General features: G+C 37.9%; 3 protein-coding genes across 3 annotated transcripts in view; all 3 read right to left on the bottom strand.

Moving 5' to 3' along the window:
- The window catches only part of CUNH1orf210 (chromosome unknown C1orf210 homolog), a 332,402-nt gene that overhangs the window by 71,562 nt on the left and 238,724 nt on the right, over positions 1–22,116 (bottom strand). The gene's annotated exons all lie outside the window — the stretch shown is intronic.
- EBNA1BP2 (EBNA1 binding protein 2) overlaps positions 1–22,116 on the bottom strand; it is a 491,427-nt gene that overhangs the window by 271,813 nt on the left and 197,498 nt on the right. The gene's annotated exons all lie outside the window — the stretch shown is intronic.
- Positions 1–22,116, bottom strand: part of ST6GALNAC3 (ST6 N-acetylgalactosaminide alpha-2,6-sialyltransferase 3) — a 225,929-nt gene that overhangs the window by 58,889 nt on the left and 144,924 nt on the right. The window contains exon 3 of the mRNA XM_061345111.1: positions 13,581–13,990. Coding sequence (XP_061201095.1) covers positions 13,581–13,990 — 410 coding nt within the window. The remainder of the gene's footprint in view (positions 1–13,580; positions 13,991–22,116) is intronic.

The following is a 22,116-nucleotide window of genomic DNA, read 5'->3' as shown; positions in this document are numbered from 1 at the left end:
AATGGATCCAGAAAATTGCATATTGATGGAAGGAGTTTATGTTCTTTGCAGTCAAATATTTCCTTGCTCGTTTCATGCAAAATTGCTTGGCCAAACAGATTTTCCCAAGGCTCTCACAATAATGAATGTAACTTTCTTTTGTTTCTGGCTCTTCTCCGAACCCATCAGGAAAGGGTAAAGCATAATGACATAGGTCTGTTGTCTCCTGTAAACCTCTGGGACTGTTTTCTCTAATGTGATTGTTTGAAAATCAGCAGTTTTCTGCCAGGAAATAGCATAAGCCATTTTCCTTCCAAGTAACACTGAAAAACTCTGAATGCCACAGAGCCTACTCACTCATGCAACATTAATTTTTAAAAGAATCAATTTTGTAATCTTTCAATTATGGTTTATTATAGTGATAATAATCACTGAGAAATCAGGGTTTTTTTTCCACTGCTAGTGCTGGTGGCTGTCATCAAACCACTTTCAGCAATGCTGAAAACACCTGGACTAATAAACTAAGCATTATTTATTTATACTTTGGTTTTACTTATTTACAAACGTATTAAACATCAATTCCCTTAGCAGTTGGTGATGTTACAAAAACTAAAAGCAAATAAATCATATCTGTACTGCATAAGGACCTAAAAGTTACTGCCAGTCTGGCTGCCTTTCACTGTCAGAACTGACAAGTACTTACAATGCCCAAACAAACCACATGGACCTTGCTCATTGCTAATGCTATGGAACACACGAAGTGAGTCTCCATGTGACCACCTCTTGTGCTGGAAGCTCACAGAAAAGCTGTCCTGTCTCCAGTCAGGCAGTCACATACCAGATCCCTTTGCTTTCACACTGAAGTAACACTGTACTGGATGGTTGGTACATTTGAGCACTAACTTGAAACATTTATGATAGATAGTACATATACATACATATAAATCGGCATGTAACAGCTCCAAGCCTTTACCAAGGCTTGCATATACAGAGCTACACACTTGTGTAACAGGGAACACAAATTGTTCATACAGCAGATCATGCCAGAGCTTAGCATTTAACAGCATGAGCACAATGGGTTTATATTATGTTCACATTTTACAATAAAAATTGCACAGAAAGTCACATGGTTTCTGATCAAAATCTGAGCTCCCTGCTGCTTTATTTCCTGTAACCAACAATCATCAATAAATAATTATGCACAGCTTCTGCATCCCACTGTGATATTTTGGTTTTGGTTTAAGTACAGGATGTACTGAGTTGGGATCTGCAGTTCCAGATCAGACTCTCAGGTGTTCTGCTCCAGGATTCATGTGGAAGAGCAAGGGCAAGGGCATAAAAAGCAGAGCTGATCTTCATCAGATACCTTGCAAGTCTGTGAGCTGTTTTAAGAGATTGTTTTGAAAACAGGAGGTGTGTTTGAGGCAATATGTTTCACAATAAAAGGACAAAAGGTTGAAAGAAGAAAGCTATATAGATGACATAGTTACAATGAAGCAGGAAATCAAAGAGGAAAAAATGTGGAAAATATCAGTAAAGTAATGACAGAGAAGGAAAAAACATATCTGAAGGAAAGCAAGAAAAGTGCCAAATGAAAACAAGCATCCCATTAAAGAGAAACATGAGCAAGGAAGAATTTGCGACTGAACTACAGTGACAGTGCAACAGCCTGTGACTGGAAGGATCTGAGATGATTCTTCCAAAAGCACAAAAAAGAAATGCTTCAGGACTTACTTGGGGTCAGGCCTCACAGACAACGTGCACCTTAGTGTGTACTGAGCTCTCCTGTCAGCCAAACAAAGACTCAGACAGTAACCATGCTCTAAACACCACTATATAACATGTACACTGTGGCTCACAAATTCGCCCCACCATTCAGCTCACTGGAACAGAAAATTAAACCCTACCTTTGCAAAAACACCTACAAGGAGACAGTCCTGTAGCTGGATGCACCAAATAACTCAGCTGGCCTCCAACCTTACTCTCTTCTGCAGCAGCCATCTCAGCTGTGGGCAAGGGCAACAGCAAGTGTGGTAGAAAGGTGGAAGTCCCCAGTCCCCTCCCCTTGGCAGGAGAAGTTTCTCTACCTCCTTGGAGAGGAGGCCAGGCTGCCATGGACTTCTGGCAGTGGTGAGGTTGCCAGCTCTGTCTGTGGCTCACCCTCTTCTGTCACCATCTTTACCTCCCAGTCAGTTCTAGAGCACTCCCTGGGTGTGTAGGGAATAGGATACTGCAGAGCAGAGGAATGGCAGAAGTCCAAGTCACTCATTCATTCACTGAATAAAGAAATCAAGCCATTTGTTTCTGAAATGTAGGCAATTAACATAAACTAATTAAATATCACACTGTTATACCGAAGACATTCTCTATTGATGTCATTTAGTATATTACCTAGAAAAATTCATGCAATTGTATTTTTAATGCCTAGTTTATAACTGCTTGATTCATATCTCTTAATTCTGTTTTGGAGTAAAATGTATTAGATAATATAGTTCCCACTTCCATGAGTGTGGCATTTAAAGGTAACATTCAACCATGCAATTATATTTAGAAAATATGCACAGTATTGAAAACATGAGGACAATCCTGTATCTTTGAAAATCAGTGTAGTCTGATCTGGATATACAAATATTAAAATGCTGTTTAATGATCTTGTCATTAAGATAATTTGGGAGCCCTATCCATGCATTCCTGAACTAAGCACTTTTAACTTTGAGCTAAATATCCCAACAAACAAAATGAAAGACCGTATCCATGTCAAAGCACTGGTTTTCTATTTCTTCTTGAATGCTCCACCTCTGGATACAATAGAAAAGGAACTTGCTCATATGCCTGAAATACAATTCAGTTGTAGGCAACTAAACCAAAACTGACACAGAAGATAGATAGTACATACATTTAACATTTCTCATTCACCCAAAGAGAGATGGTGTTCAATTGACTGACTCAGTGTCAAACTACCTTCATTTTTCTAACACATCAAACCTGTATAACCTAAAATCCTCTTTACAGTTTTGTTCAGTGCAGCCATGTTGCAAGATTTGACTATCTCTAATAATTTTATTTCAAGAATGAAGAGTATAAATACACCTTGATAATATAAAAACAGCCTCAAACTTGTAACAATAAAATGAAATAGTATTAAAATAGTGACATTCTGAAGTCCATGGAGAATAGACACAAACTTAACTGAAGCATGGAAAACTACAATTCTGTGCAAATTGTTCTCTTAGAGGAAGTGCAATAATATTGTAAAATGTAATTAGATATAATCTTCCCTGTTTTCATTACCTATGAACATTATGTAAAGATAAACTAAAGCATAATGAGTCTTTTCATTACCACATAATTGTTATTTTAATGGTTACATTACAAGTAATATAATACTATACATACTTCCACCTCTCATATTAGTGGGCAATTATTTTGAAACTTTCTATTATAATCTACCCTCAGAGACCAATATATTAATGCCACCATTTGAGTATAATAATGGCCATGGTTTTGAAATCAATATGATAGTCTCAAGGAAAAATGCAAAGTAATAATGAGGAAAATGTTTATATTATATGCCAGTCCTTGTCCTGGTACACAGACAAAAGTTTAAGGAAAACATGTGGAGCTGCTGCTGCTACACTGAAATTGATTGAAAACATATGAAACCAGTGGCTATTATTTCAAAACCAAGGAAAACTTTTAAATTATCCACAATTAGAAGCTTGGACATGAAACTGGAATAAGTCTTCCCTGAATATACCATCCCTGAGTACCATTTTAAACCATATCCAGAAATATAGCTTGCAATACTCAATTTCCCACTGATAAAAAATGAACTGGCTTTACTTACCCATTCACCACCTTTCTCTAATAACCAAGTAAAACAATGTAGCTTGGCAAGAAGCCACTAGTGCATAGACAGGTCTAAGCAATGCATAAAGCTTGAGATTATCCTGAAAATATCCCGTATAAAGTTAAATGAAGTTTCATATCCTCAAGGCACTCCATGAGCAAGACCCAAAATACCTCTAGTAGTGAGAAGGCTCTGGGATGCCACTGCAACAGAGAGTCCCCAGCAGGATCTGTACAGTGGAGCTGAAATCTGACTCTGCTGAACGTTGTGCTTTCTTGAAAGAGGAGGTAAAGGCAATTTGAGACCATGAAAAAAGCCTGGAGGAGTTAAGGACCACTGCTTTCTTCTACTCCAAATACGAAACATATTTCAACAGTGTCATCACTAATACAAAATCAGAGTGGCACAGAATGAAACAGCAAAAAACCACAATCACTAAGCTCCAGCAAAGACACAATTCTCCCTTGATAAAAGAAAAATCTACACGTGAAAAATGCTAGTCACATTTCTTAAGGGACTGGAGGAAGGTGCGAAAAGAAAGTGAAGACGGATGGACACAGGGCAGAGAAACAAATAATACTTGAAAAAATGAAACTAAAATTCTTCTTTCAGAGGAATACTGCTTTGCAAATATTCTTTGGATTGATTTTAAAATGTCAAGAGACTACTGCTAATTTAACGTGGAAGGAAGTGCTGGAACATTACCATGTTTGGTTGAAAACAGGTTATACAGAAACTGGTTCCATTTTGCAGTTCCAGACCATTCCAAACCAAAATTAGCATTAAGAGGTTGAAATGCCTGCATGCGACATATGTAAGTACACAACATTAAAAAAGCCCTATGATTTCTGCATGGAGATGGCTCCTGCTTTCCCCCAGTGTCATTTTCCAGGGAAGTCAAGTTGTAAAAAGAGGATAAATATTCCTTGCCTCACAAAGGCATTTTGAGGCTTAAGTGATATCTGCAATATTTTAGGAAATGCTATTATGGAAAATGTTTGTGATGCTCTTCAGGGACAGGAGCACTAGCATCTCTAATGAAGGTACTTCAAGGAAAACTCCAAAACAACATATGGAGAGCAAACTGAACACAGAGCACATACTTCTGACATTTATCTTTGTTTTTATTGTTCAAAGCATGCTGTTTCTTAGGAGCTCATCTGCTATCACTTTCTTTCCTTTTTCTGTGTCTTATTCTACACTAGTGACATCACCTGCAGCAATTTTTAAAGTTTTGCAGCAAATCCCATGCTTTGAAAGTTTGAATGAGTCATGTAGAGACTGTTACTGGACAGGGAGTTCACACCTCCTTTCTGTAACTGGTATGGCTATAACAGAGAGGATATGCTTGCTGGGATGGCTGACTTTTAAAAATAAGAACAAAGAGAAAGAACTCTCCAAAGACCAGGATGGGATTGTAACAGCAAACTTGCAAAGAACAAATATTGGCATTTAGAAACCTTTTCTTCTATAGCAGTTGCATGTTTACTGAATGCTAATGTACTGGGTAGCGTTGATCGGGTTCTGAGATGAGTGCTGTCTCTGGTATGTGATCCCAACTGTACTGAACGCTACTACAAACAAGACTTGTTTACAAAATACTGAAGATAGAATGGCTGAATCCTTGAACACCTGTGTAAAAAACTATTCCCCTTTATACCCAAACTAAGCTAAATGCCGATCAGTACCCAAGACATCAGACAAATTATTTGAGGACATTCCTCAGGACTCAAAATGAATGCCCACAGCTCTAGATATGCTTTTCCAGACTCATAACTTCTAAAACCTCCCGAAGGTGTGAATGCCAGGGAAAAATTGCACATGCTGCTCCTGTGTATGTTACTCTTTAAATGCATATATGCCTCACTGTTAAAAGCTCAGAAAATTTGAGTATCACTGGAACTGCATAGGATGCAGTCAGCAATTGTTTTCTAAGCACAGGTTGTAGCATATCCCAGTAGCACATCAAATTCTCTGGGAAGTGTGGCTATGAATCCTAGTTACCTTCAAAGATGTCCATTATAAATCCATGTGCACACACACACACACTCACACATATAAATATGTACATTTTCACTGTTCTGAAATTGCAGCCTGAATTCTTTATATGGGACACATGATAACATACATAATAAAACAAAGTAGAACATCTGTTTTGGCTTTATATGGGTAAAAATACGTATTGAAGATGTACATAAGCAAGTGCCTAGTTAACACTGGGTTTTAAATCAGTTTAATGAGACATAAAATTTCACCATTTTCCCCCATTTTTCCTCCCACCTATGTGTAGGAGGTCTTACACAGCCTTGATTTCTTACCAATTAAATTTTTAGTGCAGTATTTGTTTACTAATCTTTCTAAATCTTAAGGTAAAATACTCTGACATCAGTTCAAACTAAACTATTTCTACTTTCAAACAGTTTTTCTTTTGCTGTGTTGCCTACTTGTTTAAAGCTTTGAGAAAATCTTTAGAAAAGATCAGTGAGATATTTGAAATCAGCTCTCAAACACCGTTTCTTATAAAAGACTTTCCTACTAAGTTTTACTAGCTAGTGGGTGGACAGATGTTCAGAAACTGCTCTCTGAAGCAACAAATCACTATAGTGTTTTATTCCCTATCTCCTAAAGCTGCTGTCCTCACTTGAGCAGCAACTCCGTAACACAAAATCTCCCAGTGCATCTCATGCAGCTTGATTGCAGCCTGTTGCCTTTTGCTCAACTCTGTAAATACAGTTCAGTGCACTTTAGGGAGCTTCCATTAGAAACCCCACAGTTATCAGTAACCACCAGGTATCATACAAAAGCAATAGCACCATTGCACTTATTTTCTAATTCACTTAATATACCTTAAGAAAGCATTGCTGTATGACAACTGGTGAGAAGTAGAGACTTCAATTGTAATGGCTCTGTTTTTTAAAGACAGCTATTTCACCTGGCAGCAAGGCTGAGTTACAGACATAGATTAATATCTTGATTGTTTTTAAGTTAATTCTGTTCCTCTAGAATTTTAAGCTCATTTAGGAAAATCAAGATCTACCTTAAGCCCTGTGATCTGAAAAATCAAAAACATTGAACGACAGAATATCATCCAGTTAAGCTTCTATGAACACCAAAAGCTTAAATCAAAATCTATTCCTCTGCTAATGTTTCCCTACAAGATTTCTGCCTTTGCAACTCTAAAATATCTTCCCTACCAGCAGCAAAACTGGAACCACTGTGATCCACAGTGCCACCAGGATGCCTAGCATCTGAATCACTGATTTACATAATCCTTTCAAAAGGTGTATGCTCACAGGAAGCAAGAAATGTTGAAGCAGAATCTCGTTTACATGTGCAATCCCAGCCCAGCGTTGCTCATGAGAGCTATCAGCAATACTCTCATGACCATAAAAGTTGCAGAATATCTGAAGGACTGGAGGGAAAAGGTGTGCACGTAATTAGGACAGTACCAAACACTGTATAAAGATTTAACACACAGTTTGTCAGGAGCAGAAAATGGATTCAGTGGCACTTAAAGAAAATGTGATAAATTAAATGTAATAGATACTGGATTAATTCAAGGAAGATGTGAAAATGCACAAAGATAAAGTAAATTCTGATTATGTATTTCTTGACTTAAATCATTAGGTACAAAGAAATAACTTCATGCTTAAAGTCAGCAACCACCAGAGAATCAATAGGTCTCTGAGCCCACAGCAATCTATATGCAGCCACAGTTTTATCACAAAATATTAGCTAATATTGACTTTTTTTAATAAAGTTTCACTTTACTAAGTAATTAGTGTAATATAGTAGGAGCTGTGTTCTTTAACAAAAGGGCTGGTGCTTTGCACAGCGTTTAGTGGCATGCTAATAAAAAACGGACTTCTTCTATTGAGTTCCATCTGCCTAATAGAGAAAAATGTTCATCTTAATTAGGAAAATCTTCATAAAGAGATATAAATGCAGTTACTAATGGGCTGCAGGGAATAAATCTAGGACACTGAGGAACAACTGGTGTTTTACCAGGAAATGGAAGAGTGAATATAAACCCCAAAACAGTTGTTAGCCGTCTGGTGATTGACCACAAACAGCAATAGATGTTGAGGGTTTAAGTGTTTTATAATGAAAAATCTATTTATTTCATTAAGGTTTCACGCTTTAGACCCTTGTTTTTTCAGGTAATAAAGCAGTCTTAGCCAACAATGAAACTATTTAAACCCTCTATGAATTAAGACGGACAAATCCATTAGCATTTTTTGAAGGAATTACTTTATAAAAAGAAAGAATGGAAGTGCCAAGCAATGGTCCAAGAAAGATCCACCATCAAGCACCTGAAAAATGGTCACTATATGGACCATGTATTTTGGGGGTTGCTATGATGCTCACAGGCAGTTGAGAAGTTTTTGATGCATATATTGGTCCAGCAACAAACACTACATCATCATGATAAAGGCTATATCAAAATGTAAACTACAATTCATTTTTGGCCTTAACAGTATTCCGACATTTTTAACAAGGCATTATCACAATATCACAGTATGTTAGAGATTGGAAGGGACCTCAAAAGATCATCTAGTCCAATCCCCCTGCCGGAGCAGGAACACCTAGATAAGGTTACACAGGAACGTGTCCAGGCGGGTTTTGAATATCTCCAAAGAAGGAGACTCCACAACCCCCCTGGGCAGCCTGTTCCAGTGTTCTGTCACCCTCACTGAGAAGAAGTTTCTTCTCAAGTTTAAGTGGAACCTCTTGTGTTCCAGTTTGTACCCATTTCCCCTTGTCCTTTCATTGTTTGCCACTGAGAAGAGCCTGGCTCCATCCTCGTGACACTCCCCCTTTATATTATAAGTCACTCTGAATCAGTTTTTCCATTGTTTTCTTCCAAAAGTTCTGTAATTTAAAGATGCTGATTTTCCCTTAACTCTGCTCGTGTTCCTTTCAAAATGAAATAAACTTTCACTCATCTTCCAGAATTTAAATATTTATTATATGATATGTAATCTTTTTTTAAAAAAAAAATCATGTTGATACAAAGCACTGATGGGAAATAGTCTCCAAATCCCAAAATCTGAGCCAGATTCAGTGTCAGTGTTCACTGTTTCCCAGAAAAATCTACTAAGTTTTTATATTTTCTCTGAATTGCCTTGATATAGAAACTAATATGTATATATAAGTAAGTGCAAAAGTGAAAATAGCATTACTGTATCATTCAAGTTAACAATCAGAAATATGGCATAAAACATGCCGACCACTGACAGCTTTACTACCTCAATTCACAGAGAATATCACCAAAGAGTAGAAGTTGCTGCTATTTGAGCCTCAGGGAATGTAATTTCATTTATTCATTTCAATGACATTTTTACTAGACTAAAGCTTCGTGTAGATTAGTCAGACACATCAAAAATCACATATTAGCTGAGGTGAAGTTGTGATGACTGCAGTTGTCTAACAGTGTCAATCTGAACTTTAGATGAATATAATTTGATAGCTCTAAATGACAGAGATATAATATAGATTTTGTATAATACCAACATAATGTATAATTAGTGAGCAGAACTGAGTAAAATAGCAGGTTGAGCACACCCCCAAGTTTTGAATGCAGAAGTCAGTGATCAGAACTATCCATCTTTCTGCCTCGAATGATAACACAGCTTTCTAACAACCCAGCACATAGCACCATCTGACATGAACAGAGGAAACCAAGAACTTCTGGAAGCAGAGCACAAAAGCAATTTAGTTTCTTTGGGATGATCCAAGGTATTAACAAAAATTCTTCAAAACCAGCCTCTGACTGCAAATATGGGTCAGTGAACCTGTCTCTTGCGGACATGCTTGTATAGCTAACAATCTTGATAAAACGCGGTTGAATTGAATAGCTTGGGTATAGGATGCGTATTGTTAGAGTTAATACAGCCTGTGCAGAAAGTCAATTGTCTACCAAACTGGCTGCATTGCAGAACATTATCTCATGTCTCCTAATGGGAATTCTAGAAGCTGAGAATACATCTCCTCACAAAGCTCAGCAGGCTTTTTGGTAGTTATTTATAAGAAGAGTGACTACAAACACCAAGTTAATCCGTGCTTTGAGCAGTATCAGCACATGTGTTACTGGCTGTTTGCTGCAGCTCAGTGTCCTCTGTGTGCAGTGGGACAGGAGGAGCTGATCACACCACCAGCCCCAAGAGGGAATATGGAATTGTGTCACCAAGGCACTACTGGAACTTTCAGTGCTGAGTGGATAGCCTGAGATGTTTGTAGTATAAACACAACGAGTCTGCACTCTGAATGGCATTAGACTGTTTCACTGATATTAGCACAAATTTATTTTATCACTGCTCTTTGAAAGTGACTTTTAATGCAGACTGTTTTCTAAATGATCCTTAAAAGACACTCCTTTCTTCCTCATCACCTTCACCTAAGGCAATAACATCCAGTAGCATTGATCTATTTGCTGCTAGTTTTCATTAATTTTACCCTCCCTAAGGGTGGTGCAGCTTTGGTGCCAGCTAATTAAAAACTATTTAGGGCTGTTCAGTGCACTTTATCAGACCAGAATTAGCTCTGCTGCTTTAATGAAGACTACAGTTTTCCCTGTTATTACCAATTAAATGTTGTTGTATCATATTGCATTATATTTCTAATACATGCAAAGATATACATGGCTTTAGAATCACTTATCTGGATTGAGATACACACAAAGATGCCACATTTAGTAATTATCTAATGTTTCTTCAAATCCTTTCACTTGACTCAATGCATATACCAAAACATTACTGAAGTAGAAGAAGGTTCTGCCAGGTTTATTCCCCCTCTAGGGAAGTACCAAGTAAAATGCATTAATGAAAAATTCTGAATGCCTGGTAATGACTATTATTTATGTACAACAATTATTCAAAGAGGATGAGCATTCACCACCTTGAACTCAAATGCTTCATTAATGAAGACTCTCAGAAAGAACATATATCCCCCAGATTCGTAACACCACGTGCAAGGTTCGTTCTCCAGCATGGATAGACCACATCACATTGTACTGCTGTAGAATTAAAAAATGCTAGAATTAACTGCAAAATAAACAAACTTGTTTGTTGGAAGCTATTTAAAGGCAATTCTTGGTTCTTCCATGAGCCAATGATAAATCATCTGTCAATATGAAAGCTGTGCTTTTTTGAACCTGCACTCAGTGAACTCAGGGATGAAGCTCCCACATCAGTGATGCAGGACCAGAGCTTTCCTGAAGTAGAGAATTGACTGTGGCACATACTTGTCAGCTGCTTAACATCCTTAAAACTTGAGGACCACTAGGATGGAACTACTCAGAAATCCCACTAATTACCTAAAAAGATGGTACATCACAAAGTACAAATAGAAAGCTCATTAAAGGCTTGACAGACTGGAAATCTGTTGCAATTTTACTATACATTAGTAGCATACATTTTACATAAGGACAGTTTTCTAAGATTAAACTAAAATGTAGTTACAATCCACTCAGTACGTTTTAAAATGAACTGAACCTGGTTTCCTTCCAGAATTTTTGCTGGAAACATGTTGAAACAGACCTCTGTTCAATCTAATATTGCAAGCAAGAGTTGATGTTTCTCTGAGGAACTGCAGGAATATTTGGCTGAGGAGTCTGAGTCTGTTTGAGCATCATAATAGTCTGGCACAGCACGTGAAACTATTTTCACCACCCACAAATCTCTCATGCTCTCTCTTTACTGCCTCTACAAATGCCACATACCTATCACAGCCCCATGACTCTCCCTAGAAACAGCAGATGGGTCTTGTGAATTGAAGATGTTACAGAAAATGAAAGTTTCCAAACTGAGGTCCCCTGATTAGTAGGGAACTGCAGGATGTTTTCTTGTGATAGAGAAGGTGTTGGCTGGTGACACATAAATTCTTTCCCTTGTTTCTGGCTGACAAGTGCACTAAATGATGTTAAAAACATCACTTAGTATTTGACATCGAAAAGTAGGACTAAAAATGAGACTTGCAGTAGATATGAAGATGTTATCTGATTGCCACTGTGAGAAATGATGGGTTTTTTTCACAATGTTAAAGGGGGGCATGTGCAAACGTAATGTGATGTGGGTCATGAGGCAGGAAATTTGCTGTTGTTCTGAACGTGAAACATAGATGTAATGGATAAAGGAGAAAGAACTTTGGCCGCTTTGACAGTAGGCTGCTTGAGAACTGTGTTCGAAAGCACTGGGAGAACACAAGTACGATCTCCCTTTGAAATGAAAAGAAGCATCTGTATTGTGTTAATTGCATAATAACAAACCCTTGAGATGTGTTAATTTGTTGAACAGGAATGGATTAGGCTGGAGAAGAGGATGCTTTAACATTGGATTGTGAGATTTTTTGATAGGATATACTAAGGCCTGGCCTCACGATAAGGATTTAGATAAAGTACTGTAAAGTCACTGTGACCTGACTGACTGTTAACACAGAAGAGTCATAAATATAAGCCAATTTATGTTTAGCGATTCTATAATGTACCCATGATCACATTTAGCTTGATTAATATGTAAAATGGGTGACCTGGATTATTAGAGAGCATTTTTTGAAGAATGGATCTTATGTATTTTTTCTATTAGCCTCTGTTCATCAGCTTGTTCAGTGAAACTAAAGAAGCCACTGTAACCTTGACATCTTTATGACACACAGGTGCTCACTCCAACTCCAGAATCACAGCAGCAACATATACACATGGTGAACCACCTCCAGGCTAAGTTCTTACCTATGTTTCAATAGTTTTAAAAAATGAAAAATCAATTCTAACCAGGTTCTGACAGTTCAATAACAAAGTGAATCTAAGAGAGAATAAACTCTTCTACTTCCAAAGCTAAGTCAAAAGTTTGGACCCAGTTAAACTGCTGGTGAATATGGAAATACAGAAATACAGAAATATCTGTATTTTTAGTTTGGTCAGAATAGCCACAGTCTTTCAGAACAGCAAATTCATGATATGTTATTTCCAAAATTATTATTAAGGCACAGCAGTAATCTGGAAACTCCTTCCTACTTAAGCTCCAGTGAGTCTGTGGCAGGTGCTCTTCCACGCCAAAACACAGAGGATCAGAATTTCTGCAGCTTGGTTATAAAATCCTGCAATTTGTGGCCCTAATTCCACAAATCCAATTTCTGCTTTGAACATAGTAGCCAAAACAGGGGTCCTCACACTTTCTTCTCCCTACAGCCCCCACTCATGCAGCATAAACACCCGTTCTCAGGCATGGAAAATAGAATATCAGTATAATTCTGGTAAAAACCTAAATCTATTGCAGTATCACTGATAATCCATTTTCGCCAAGAAACAGAAATGATGCCTAACCCTGAGGTTTGTGTTTGAAGAAAAGCTACAGTGAATCTCGACAGAGAATAAAATACAATATCCAGAGTTATTATCCTGAGGTTGTGCATTTGGAAATGTTGTTTGTGTAGGATTATCCTCTTCAAATAAAATGTCAATCTAATCAATAGTAAATTGAGCTGAAAACAACACACAGCTTTGAAAATGTTTCAGGAAGACATCCAATATTTTTGGGACTCAAGCCAACAGAAATGGAAAGAACAGAAGGTAGCGTAGGTGGGGTAAATGAGGCCTAGCTGCTGCCTCATCAAGTGCTTATAACAGTCAAAACCATATAACAATCCATTAAAAACATATCTGGTGTTTCATTTACTAGGTGGCATGCAGCACAGACCTCTTTTTGTCAAACATTATAATTGTTCTTTAGGATACTAATTGGTCTTTAGGACTTACCGGTCTTTTCCTGTCTCCCTCTTAAATACTGCATCACAGTAACTCATGCGCTTTTCTGTTGTCACAAAGATTTTGGCAGTTGGGTAGCTGTCAACAGTTTTCTTCAGCATGTTGTACACAATGCCATTTCCATCCTTCCTCATGTTTCGGAAAGGTCCCCAGATCACGTAAACAGTGTTGTTGGTTTCTTTGAAAAAGTACTCAGGATTCTTGAGGAGGAGAGGCACGCTTGTGTGAGAGACCACTCTTACAGTTGTCCTCTTCCCAACATCCTCCTCATAGCCCTTTGTGGGAGCATTGTTCATCCTCCAAATGCAGGAGGACTTGTCTATCTCAGATCCCAGCTTCTGGCCAGCCATCTGTCCCGAGTTTGAAACAATGGCACAGAAGTCACAGTCAAGTTGTAGAGGCTGGAAGAAAGAAAACAAAAATATACAGCAAGTCTTTCACTGTACAACAGGAAGACTGAGAAGGAAAACAGATTGATAGCAATGTTTCTCTTTAAGAATGCTAACAACCCTCATGTGATAGAGCTGCTAGAAAACCCTACAACTACAGAGCTCTGAATGCAATCCTTTCTAGTGAAATAGGTGGTTTCAATCTTTTCCTTTGTTCTCCATCTTGCAAAGCCAACTAGAAAAATAATAATATATTTTTCTTTAAATCTTACTCTTCCCACTAGTAAACAACGAAGCAAGAAGCAGAAGAAAACAATATTTAGATCAGTGCATTCTTCTCTTTTAGCATGGTGTTGTCAGCAATAGTAGAGAAAAGTAATGCTGGAAATTTAACTACACACTGACGGTGTTGAGACATCTGAATGAATAGTTCCCAAATCTGTGGTAGCAGTCAAACATGAGATGTAACTCTAGCAGTATGAAAACCCTGAAGTTGGAAAGGAGATGTGGACAGAAGAATATATTGTTCTCTCCAGACAACGGTTATGACCTGTGAAAAATGAGAGGCAGATGGAATGGTGACACATAAACTAGGAACTTAATGCTGGGCAAACTGAAGACAGACTTTCCTGACCGTGTTCTAGGATATTATTTCTCCAGTAAGAATTGAAAACAGAAACAGTTGTCTAACAGAGTTATAGGGACCTACCGAATGTTCCGTTTGTCAGAGTATAAAGAGTAAATGTCCTTTGGTTCTTTTGTACCAAAAGACTAAAAGGAAATGCCCCGTCCTTAAGTTCAATTGTATGAAAAGCTTGGTTAGAGATCTAAATCAAAGGAAAACTATATCTATTTAAAAAGCCCCAAACAACCTACCCACTCCCCTCTCTCCCACCCTCCAAACCTACAGAAGACAGTCCAGTCCACAGGTCATCTACAATTCTTTGTACGGTCACAAACTTGATCTTTTGTCCAAGGCACTTAAGTTTATCATATGTTAGGAATGATTCCTTCCATGTCCTTTGGATATTTAACCTGACAGGGTGCTAGGTGCTTTTCTGATCAGACTTGTGGTTACTTCCCTTCAAAATCCCACTGCATGGTAGCAGGTGAATATCCTGGCTACATTTGACCACTATAACCTAAGACATAATGGCTGACAAAACATCAAATTTCTTTGATAATCGTACACAATGCAAGGATAAGAGATAAACATCTGAAGAGAGTCAAATTATAACAGCCAGAAGATTTAGATGGAAAATATTGTACTGAGCTAAGGTGCATTCTCAAAGACTTCTGAATAAATCTCACAATTGCAAAGGTTTGATTTCTCTACTGTGATTGGCTTGATTTCTCTATTTGAGTAGTTCATGAAAATGTTCTTTCCTCATTTCATCAGAAGTGAAAGATGCCTGACTGCATGCAAAAGCATTGACAATGTCTCCTTTACAGAGAACCATGTATTTTTTTTATAGCTGTTGTAGTTTAGAAAGCTGTCCTGCATAGCTCTCTGACAGCAGGGATGAAATCCCAGGAGATGCAGCTGAACACAACAGTCTTTCTGTTTACTGCTTAGTTACAGAAATCCTCTCTAAGATACATTATGAGGACATGGCTGTGTGACCTAAGAGAACCCATAAGCATAACTCACATCCTAACATGAAGTGAATTGTTAAAGTCCCAGTAGATTAATTTATGCCTTCCAGGGTGAACTTTCAAACTAGCAAATGTTGAATATGAAACTGCTAGATAGGAAAAGCCAATTTGTTCAAGAATCCAGTCCCATTTAAATTTGTCTCAACATCAGTGTTGTTTTGGGTTTTGGGGCTGGTTGTGTGGTTTTGTTTTTGTTTTTGTTTTGTTTGCTTGTTTGTTTGTTTTCTCTCCCCACAATATTCCTTCTTCTTCATTAAAATGGAGCTCCTCTCTTAAATTTGGAATTGTTTGATTTTCTGCCCCTAGTTAGAAATGCATTGCACATTTCCTATTCACAGAGTGTAACTGTTCTGCTTGAATAAACTGAGTACACTCACTCCTGCAATTGTGTCCCCTGGTTTTCTAACTCTTTTGTTGTGATTCATTTATCTTGTTCCAATTTATAAAGCACTTTCATAATATTGAATGCCTGCACTAGGTCAACATATAATCTGCTCTTCTTCAACAGAAGCAGAAGCTTAACCCCTCCCAGCCCTATCTCAAAATAAATAGTTTTTACAATGTAGAGAAATTGCACATGTCCTAATACTCTTATTTCCCAACAGAGATCCCAGATTTAGGAGACTGACTGACACCAATGACAGACATTCCACTGATGCCAGAATCATCCACTGACTTCAGTATCCTTTTTGCATCATATCTTCCTCAACATATCAGAAAACACACATCAACATTCATTCACTGAACCTCCATATGGAGACAAGCTGGCAGCTTATGGTGTTTGTAAGTGTTTATAAGTGTCACAGAGAAAAGGGGCAGTTTCAGTAATCCACATACAACAGCTTTCTCATTTTCCTCACTTAACACGGCATTCCTGTTTGTTACTACACCATACCTCAGAAATGGCTGTCCATCACGTTAAGATGCAAAAGCTGCTCAAATGTAGCTCTCCTGCCGGATGGCTCCCACAGGAGCTATTCAGGCACAGGGATTTGGGTTCCCAAGAGGCTGGAATTGGGAATCACCTGCTTAGTTGTGGCTATTGCTTCTGCTACTAAACTAAGACACAGCTGGCAGCTCCCTATGACTCTTGAAGTGTTGGAGTGATGTGCTGCTGTCTCACCTTACTCCATGATCTTGGGTCCCACATCCCATGTGCAGATTTTTGGTTTTAAGGTTGCCTATGATAGCCCTAACCTGCATGAGAAACTGATGTTTTTCCATTTAACTTGCTGCACTCTTTGTATTAAGGATGAACAGAAGCAGAGAGACAATTCTTAAACACAGAAACTGTAATACAGGGAGATGAAAGCCAGAGAGTTAGAGAAAATATGCCTTCTTGGTGATCTGTTTTGTAATTAACAGTAACTGTTTACAGATGTCCACACCACAAACACCAGGATAGCAATTGATGTGACACTAGCACATCATGAGCCTTATCAAAGAAACCAAAAGCACATCTGCCACACAGTCGAGGCTGCCCTCCCATCTGCAGAGATGGTCCAGCAGCAATGGGATTGATACAGATTGGCAAGACCGTACAGAAAAACCTGTGCTGTTACAAATGTATGATTTCTGGACTGCGATGGGGTGGAAAAAGGGAGAGGGGAGTTAGAGTGGCTGTGTGGTTCTGGGTTACTGGCTGGGCTTAAACCACGACACCTTCACAAGATCTTAATTCACTTGCACTGTAGATATATGAGCTAAAGAAAAAAATGTAAAGAACCATTCACCTCTTCTCCTTTTTCATGCATTTAGACATGTATTTCACCTCGACACACCACCAGGGCTAAGCTGTTATTGCTTCTAGAAAATTATTCATTTTGTCGCTGACCAGAAGGGTGTAGAAGTCCTCAGCAGAGCAGCTGGGCATGAGTCTGACAAATTGTCCCATCTTTTTTCTCAGTGATACATTGTAATTGTTGAGGAGCACTTATATTTTAATCAGTAAAGAAAATGAAATGTCTGACCTTTCCATTTCCTGTGCAAGCTTATAGACAATAGAAAAGATAATTAAAATTGTGAATTAGAACTTGCAAAACAGTGCTGTCTCTCTAGCAAAGAGAAATAGCTGTGTAATAAAGGTCACTTATCAAACAGTTCTAGTTATTAAATCTTTGCATTTAGCACTGAAGTGGCTTCACAGAATCAAAGGTCAAATCATTAAATAACAAAACCAGCCAGAATTAGAAAAGGTCACAAGCAAATCTAACTAGAAATAGGTCACAAAACATGATTCTCTCCAACAGAGGGTTTAGATATTTGGAAAACTGGTCACTTTACAATTTGAAACAGCTCCTCCACCGGGTCAAATGTCTCCACCAAAAGACTGAAGTTCCAGTTACAGGACCGTGCATATGAGTGGGTTTCCCAGTGGCTCAGGTTTCCCAGAGAACAGACTGCCAAGTTTCCCAACCAGAGACCTGTGGGTCTGCTGAAGTCCCAAGAGGAGATGATCTTAGCCATGTCTATTAACCTCTTGGCTAAGACTTCAGCACAAGTGTCCTGGGTTCAGTGGCTTAAACCACAACAAGTCAGTTGAGTCCAACAAAACCATGTCTTGACATACCAGTCACATGCTGAGCTCCTATCTTAGCACAGACTGGCAGATTCACTCTTCAGTTGTACTAAACCTGGCTCAGGACCTAAGCAGATGTAATTTACACTGATGAAAAGCTGAATTTCTCTTGTGACTTCTTAGAACCATAGGCTGGTGGTGCTCTGGAGAGCTCAGTCCAACCACTAACTCTGTTTCGCTCTGTGAATCCCACAACTAATCATACAGATAGGTAGGAAATTCAGATTAAACTTTCCCAATTGTTACTTTGTGATTGTAATTTTGTAAATTGGACGCAATGCCCATTCGCTACATAATGAGGCAATTATTAGCAGCTTGCCACATATTAATTTGCTCCTTTAATGTTGAAACAAATGAGATCTTTTCTTATAATCATCTTATTTGAGTGAATTCTAACAAAGCTGATTGAGCAAAGCTCCAGAGAGACTTTCTTTATTTCAGTGCCATTTATCCTTCCACTCTTCTTGGACGTCTTTAGAGTTTTGGAGGATACAACATTTATAATGATGCCAGTGGGGAATAGATTGTGCCTTTATTCTTCTTGATGTTCTTTTGAGGTCTTTGAAATGAAAGGTACAAGAGAGGCATTAACCGTCTGGCATTGTTTTTATTGCTTTTCTCGACTTTACAAGCCTAAAATGTATTTTAATTTTTTCTGTGTTTCAGTGATGATCAACCAAGCTGGATTTATCTACACTTGCACACTCACTTCAGACCTCTAACTGGGAGGAAAAAATTGCCAGGCTTATCTAAGATAAAATTCAGTGCATTTAAAGAAAAGAAATGTAGTACTTGTGTGTTCACCCAGCGAGAGCTATCAATTTAATAGAGCACTCAGAAGCACTGTATATAAATCACATTATATAACTAACATCAAGTGATAAAAGTAAAAATGGTAAAACCCACAGGTTTGATTACCGTGAGTTTGTGGTAGCTCTCCCTTCCTTCTTGTGGTACTGTTGTGTTTTTTCCTAGTCCTCAGCAGTTGATTTTGGTCCTAGCCTTTGGCATCACATCCCAACAAACATCTCTGTCTTCATAAAAATTAATGTTAAAAAAAAAGATTGTATCATTTGGACATTATTTTTAAATAAGTCCTACGTCAACATGCATCCCATTTCCAAATAAATAGAATATGATCTGCCTCTTCATAAGACTGTTCTTGAGACTCAAGTGCCTGGGATATTTTATTTAGATAACTGTCACTGACATGTACATAAGTACTAACAGAAAGGTTTTATTTAAATTGAATGCACTAGAAGAGAATGCATAGGAGCCATGTAATGGGACTACTCTTGCAGTAAGAGACTGAATAAATAACCATCACTGCAATTCTTTCTATATAAATTGACCCAGTTGTTACAGAACTGCTATTTGTGATTTGCAGTTCACGTTACATCTCCCTAGAAGGGCTGTATCAGCCCTTTGCTTTAATAAGTATGTTGTGGATTCCTAATGTCACTGGTAAAGAGACAGAAAAGGGAAGGAAGCATGGACTTTGGGTAGAGGTTGAAACTTGCATGCCAGACTCTCCAGCACCATCTAAACTTTAATTTGGTAAGTGTATTTTTGAAACATTTCAGCTTGCTTTCTCATGGAAAGGGAAAAAAAAACCCTACAAACCCCACCCTTCGGAACATGAACCACAGTGCAAAGTGATGCAGTGTCATCTTTCTCACTTTCAAGGCAGCTCCTGTAACTTCATGCCAGCTCATAACTTGTTCAAGATATAGCAGAGCAAATGCTCAACAGCATGTTGTTGATTTTGCTGCTGCTGCTACTGGGAACAATATGGACAGCTTTGAAACAAGGCAAGAATCAAGTACATCACATGATGCTGAGAGCCGAAAAATAAATGCCTCAAATACATGTGAGCAAACTCTTGAGTAGCAAGAGTTGAGTGTCTGGCTTATAAAGAAGAAAAGCAGGCCTTTTTTTATGTATTTTCCTCTATTCTAATATGAAGCAGAAATTGAAAAGTCAAAAATAATATCCCATTCAATAATCCCATAGAACAAAATTTGTGTAAAATCAGGCCCAGTTTGATCAAAGTATTTTGACTTCCTATTTATTAAAAATTGCATTTAAATAGTTTTCTAAAATGGAATGAAAACGCTCCTTCATTTGAACATTTTTCTGTATTATGAAAAGATTAAAACATGATAGTTCACATTAACAGTCCCTTCCATATTTTTTTTTTTTTTTTCCTGATTCCAGCTGAAACTTCAGTAAAAGTGACACCTTTTAAATAAGCCTACACTGGTATTTTCTGCTGGAATCATAAACTATTGAAAGATTCATGATAGCTCTATTGGTAAAACAGACACAAAAATAGAAAGGTGGTGGAGAGTAAATAAATAACAGGAGACATTTTTCTGTCTCTAGGTGGAGGGTTAATGAAGGAAGGAAGTTGCCAGATTCAGTGTTTCAAGTACAAGAGAAAGACTCAGCAGACTAGCACTGAAGGACTGATGGCCAACAGCCCTGTGGGACTTTGAGCACTGGAAGAGAGGCAGATGAAGATAGTTTTGGCCTAAGGCATTGCCTGAAGGATGCTCTCAGTCAGTAGAAGCTGCATTTTAGTTTGCATCTTAGGTGAATGGTAAATTCTCCTCTCCCCAGGTAGGATGGCAGAAGGGACGGGCTGTTATTAACATGAATGAATGTGTCACAAAAAGGGAAGGAAGCAAAAGGAAGCAAAAGGAAGCAGGATACCAAAAGAGAGGACAGAAAAATATCAGAGAAGAAATGAAGCAGGCTATGACAAGATAGAATATAGTTTAGTCTTTAGAAGAGAGACATACTGATATATAGCCAGTAAGATAAACCATGATGCTGGGGAATGAAATCTAGCAAAGAGAAGAACCAAAACACCTAAAGATGTTTGTTAATATTTTTGTTGTGAAGAAAGCTTTATCAGATATGTCAATCTAATAACTCAGCGTTAGGCAGAGAGAATAGCTTTTGCCCTATAAATGACAACTGCCCAAGCAGAAAACAGACGGAAACGGATACTTTCATTCCAGCATATAGCACTACCACTTGTAGGTAACCAGAAACCCTGACATCTGTAAACATACAGATGTCTACAGGTCCAGACCGATACAATCAACACTCCTCAAGTAGGGTGGAGAGGAGGGATAAAACCACAATCTTCTTTGGTACATAAAATATCAGAATAAAAGTACAAATATACCCAATAACATATGTGGAAATGTTCATGTCAAACAGTTGAGGACTGAATGCCTAATTGTTATGGGAGGAAGGCAAACTCAATCATGCAAACCCTATACAGGAAGTTCATAAGGTAGGCACTAAATAACATTCAATCTGAAAAATAGCCTATGAAAAAAATAATTTCACAGTTGTTCAAAATAGAAAACCGAACACACTATATTAGTTCTACAGCACTAACTTCATCCCAGTGCTTTAGCTGATGACCATAAATAACCAAAATGTCTGCAACATTCCATCTATCACTCGTTCACAAATACACAGGCTTTGAAATATTATGGCTTTGTAATAGTTCAAAAGCCGGGAATTCTTCCAACCAAATGCTGCTTGCTGAATCCAACAAGTAATTTATCTTCGAATCCACCATGTTGCTCACTTGCCCTTGTTAGCACATGATGACTCTTGAATTTTGTGCACAAAAGTTACTGGAGAAACACAATTTAAACCAGATTCTGTCCATCAAACTTCATAAACAACTCCAAACAGAAGACAATTAGCTGATCTTAACTATGGCATGCTTTCTGTCACTCTACTGAGAGACTGTATTTGCAACAGTACATTTACTACCAGTACTTGATCCAGCAAGTTATTGGTATCATAATATTTAGTGTTACATTATCTTCTTCAATTCTCTGTTTTTATTGCATTTTTTCTTTTTTTTCCCCTATAT

The sequence above is a fragment of the Neopsephotus bourkii genome, unplaced genomic scaffold (genome assembly GCF_033783945.1).
Source record: "Neopsephotus bourkii isolate Nb327-2 ecotype Australia unplaced genomic scaffold, CSIRO-AGI_Nbou_v1 NB_234, whole genome shotgun sequence".
Lineage (NCBI taxonomy): Eukaryota > Metazoa > Chordata > Aves > Psittaciformes > Psittacidae > Neopsephotus > Neopsephotus bourkii.
The sequence above is the reverse complement of the archived record's forward strand: the minus strand, read 5'-3'. Positions and strand labels throughout refer to the sequence as shown.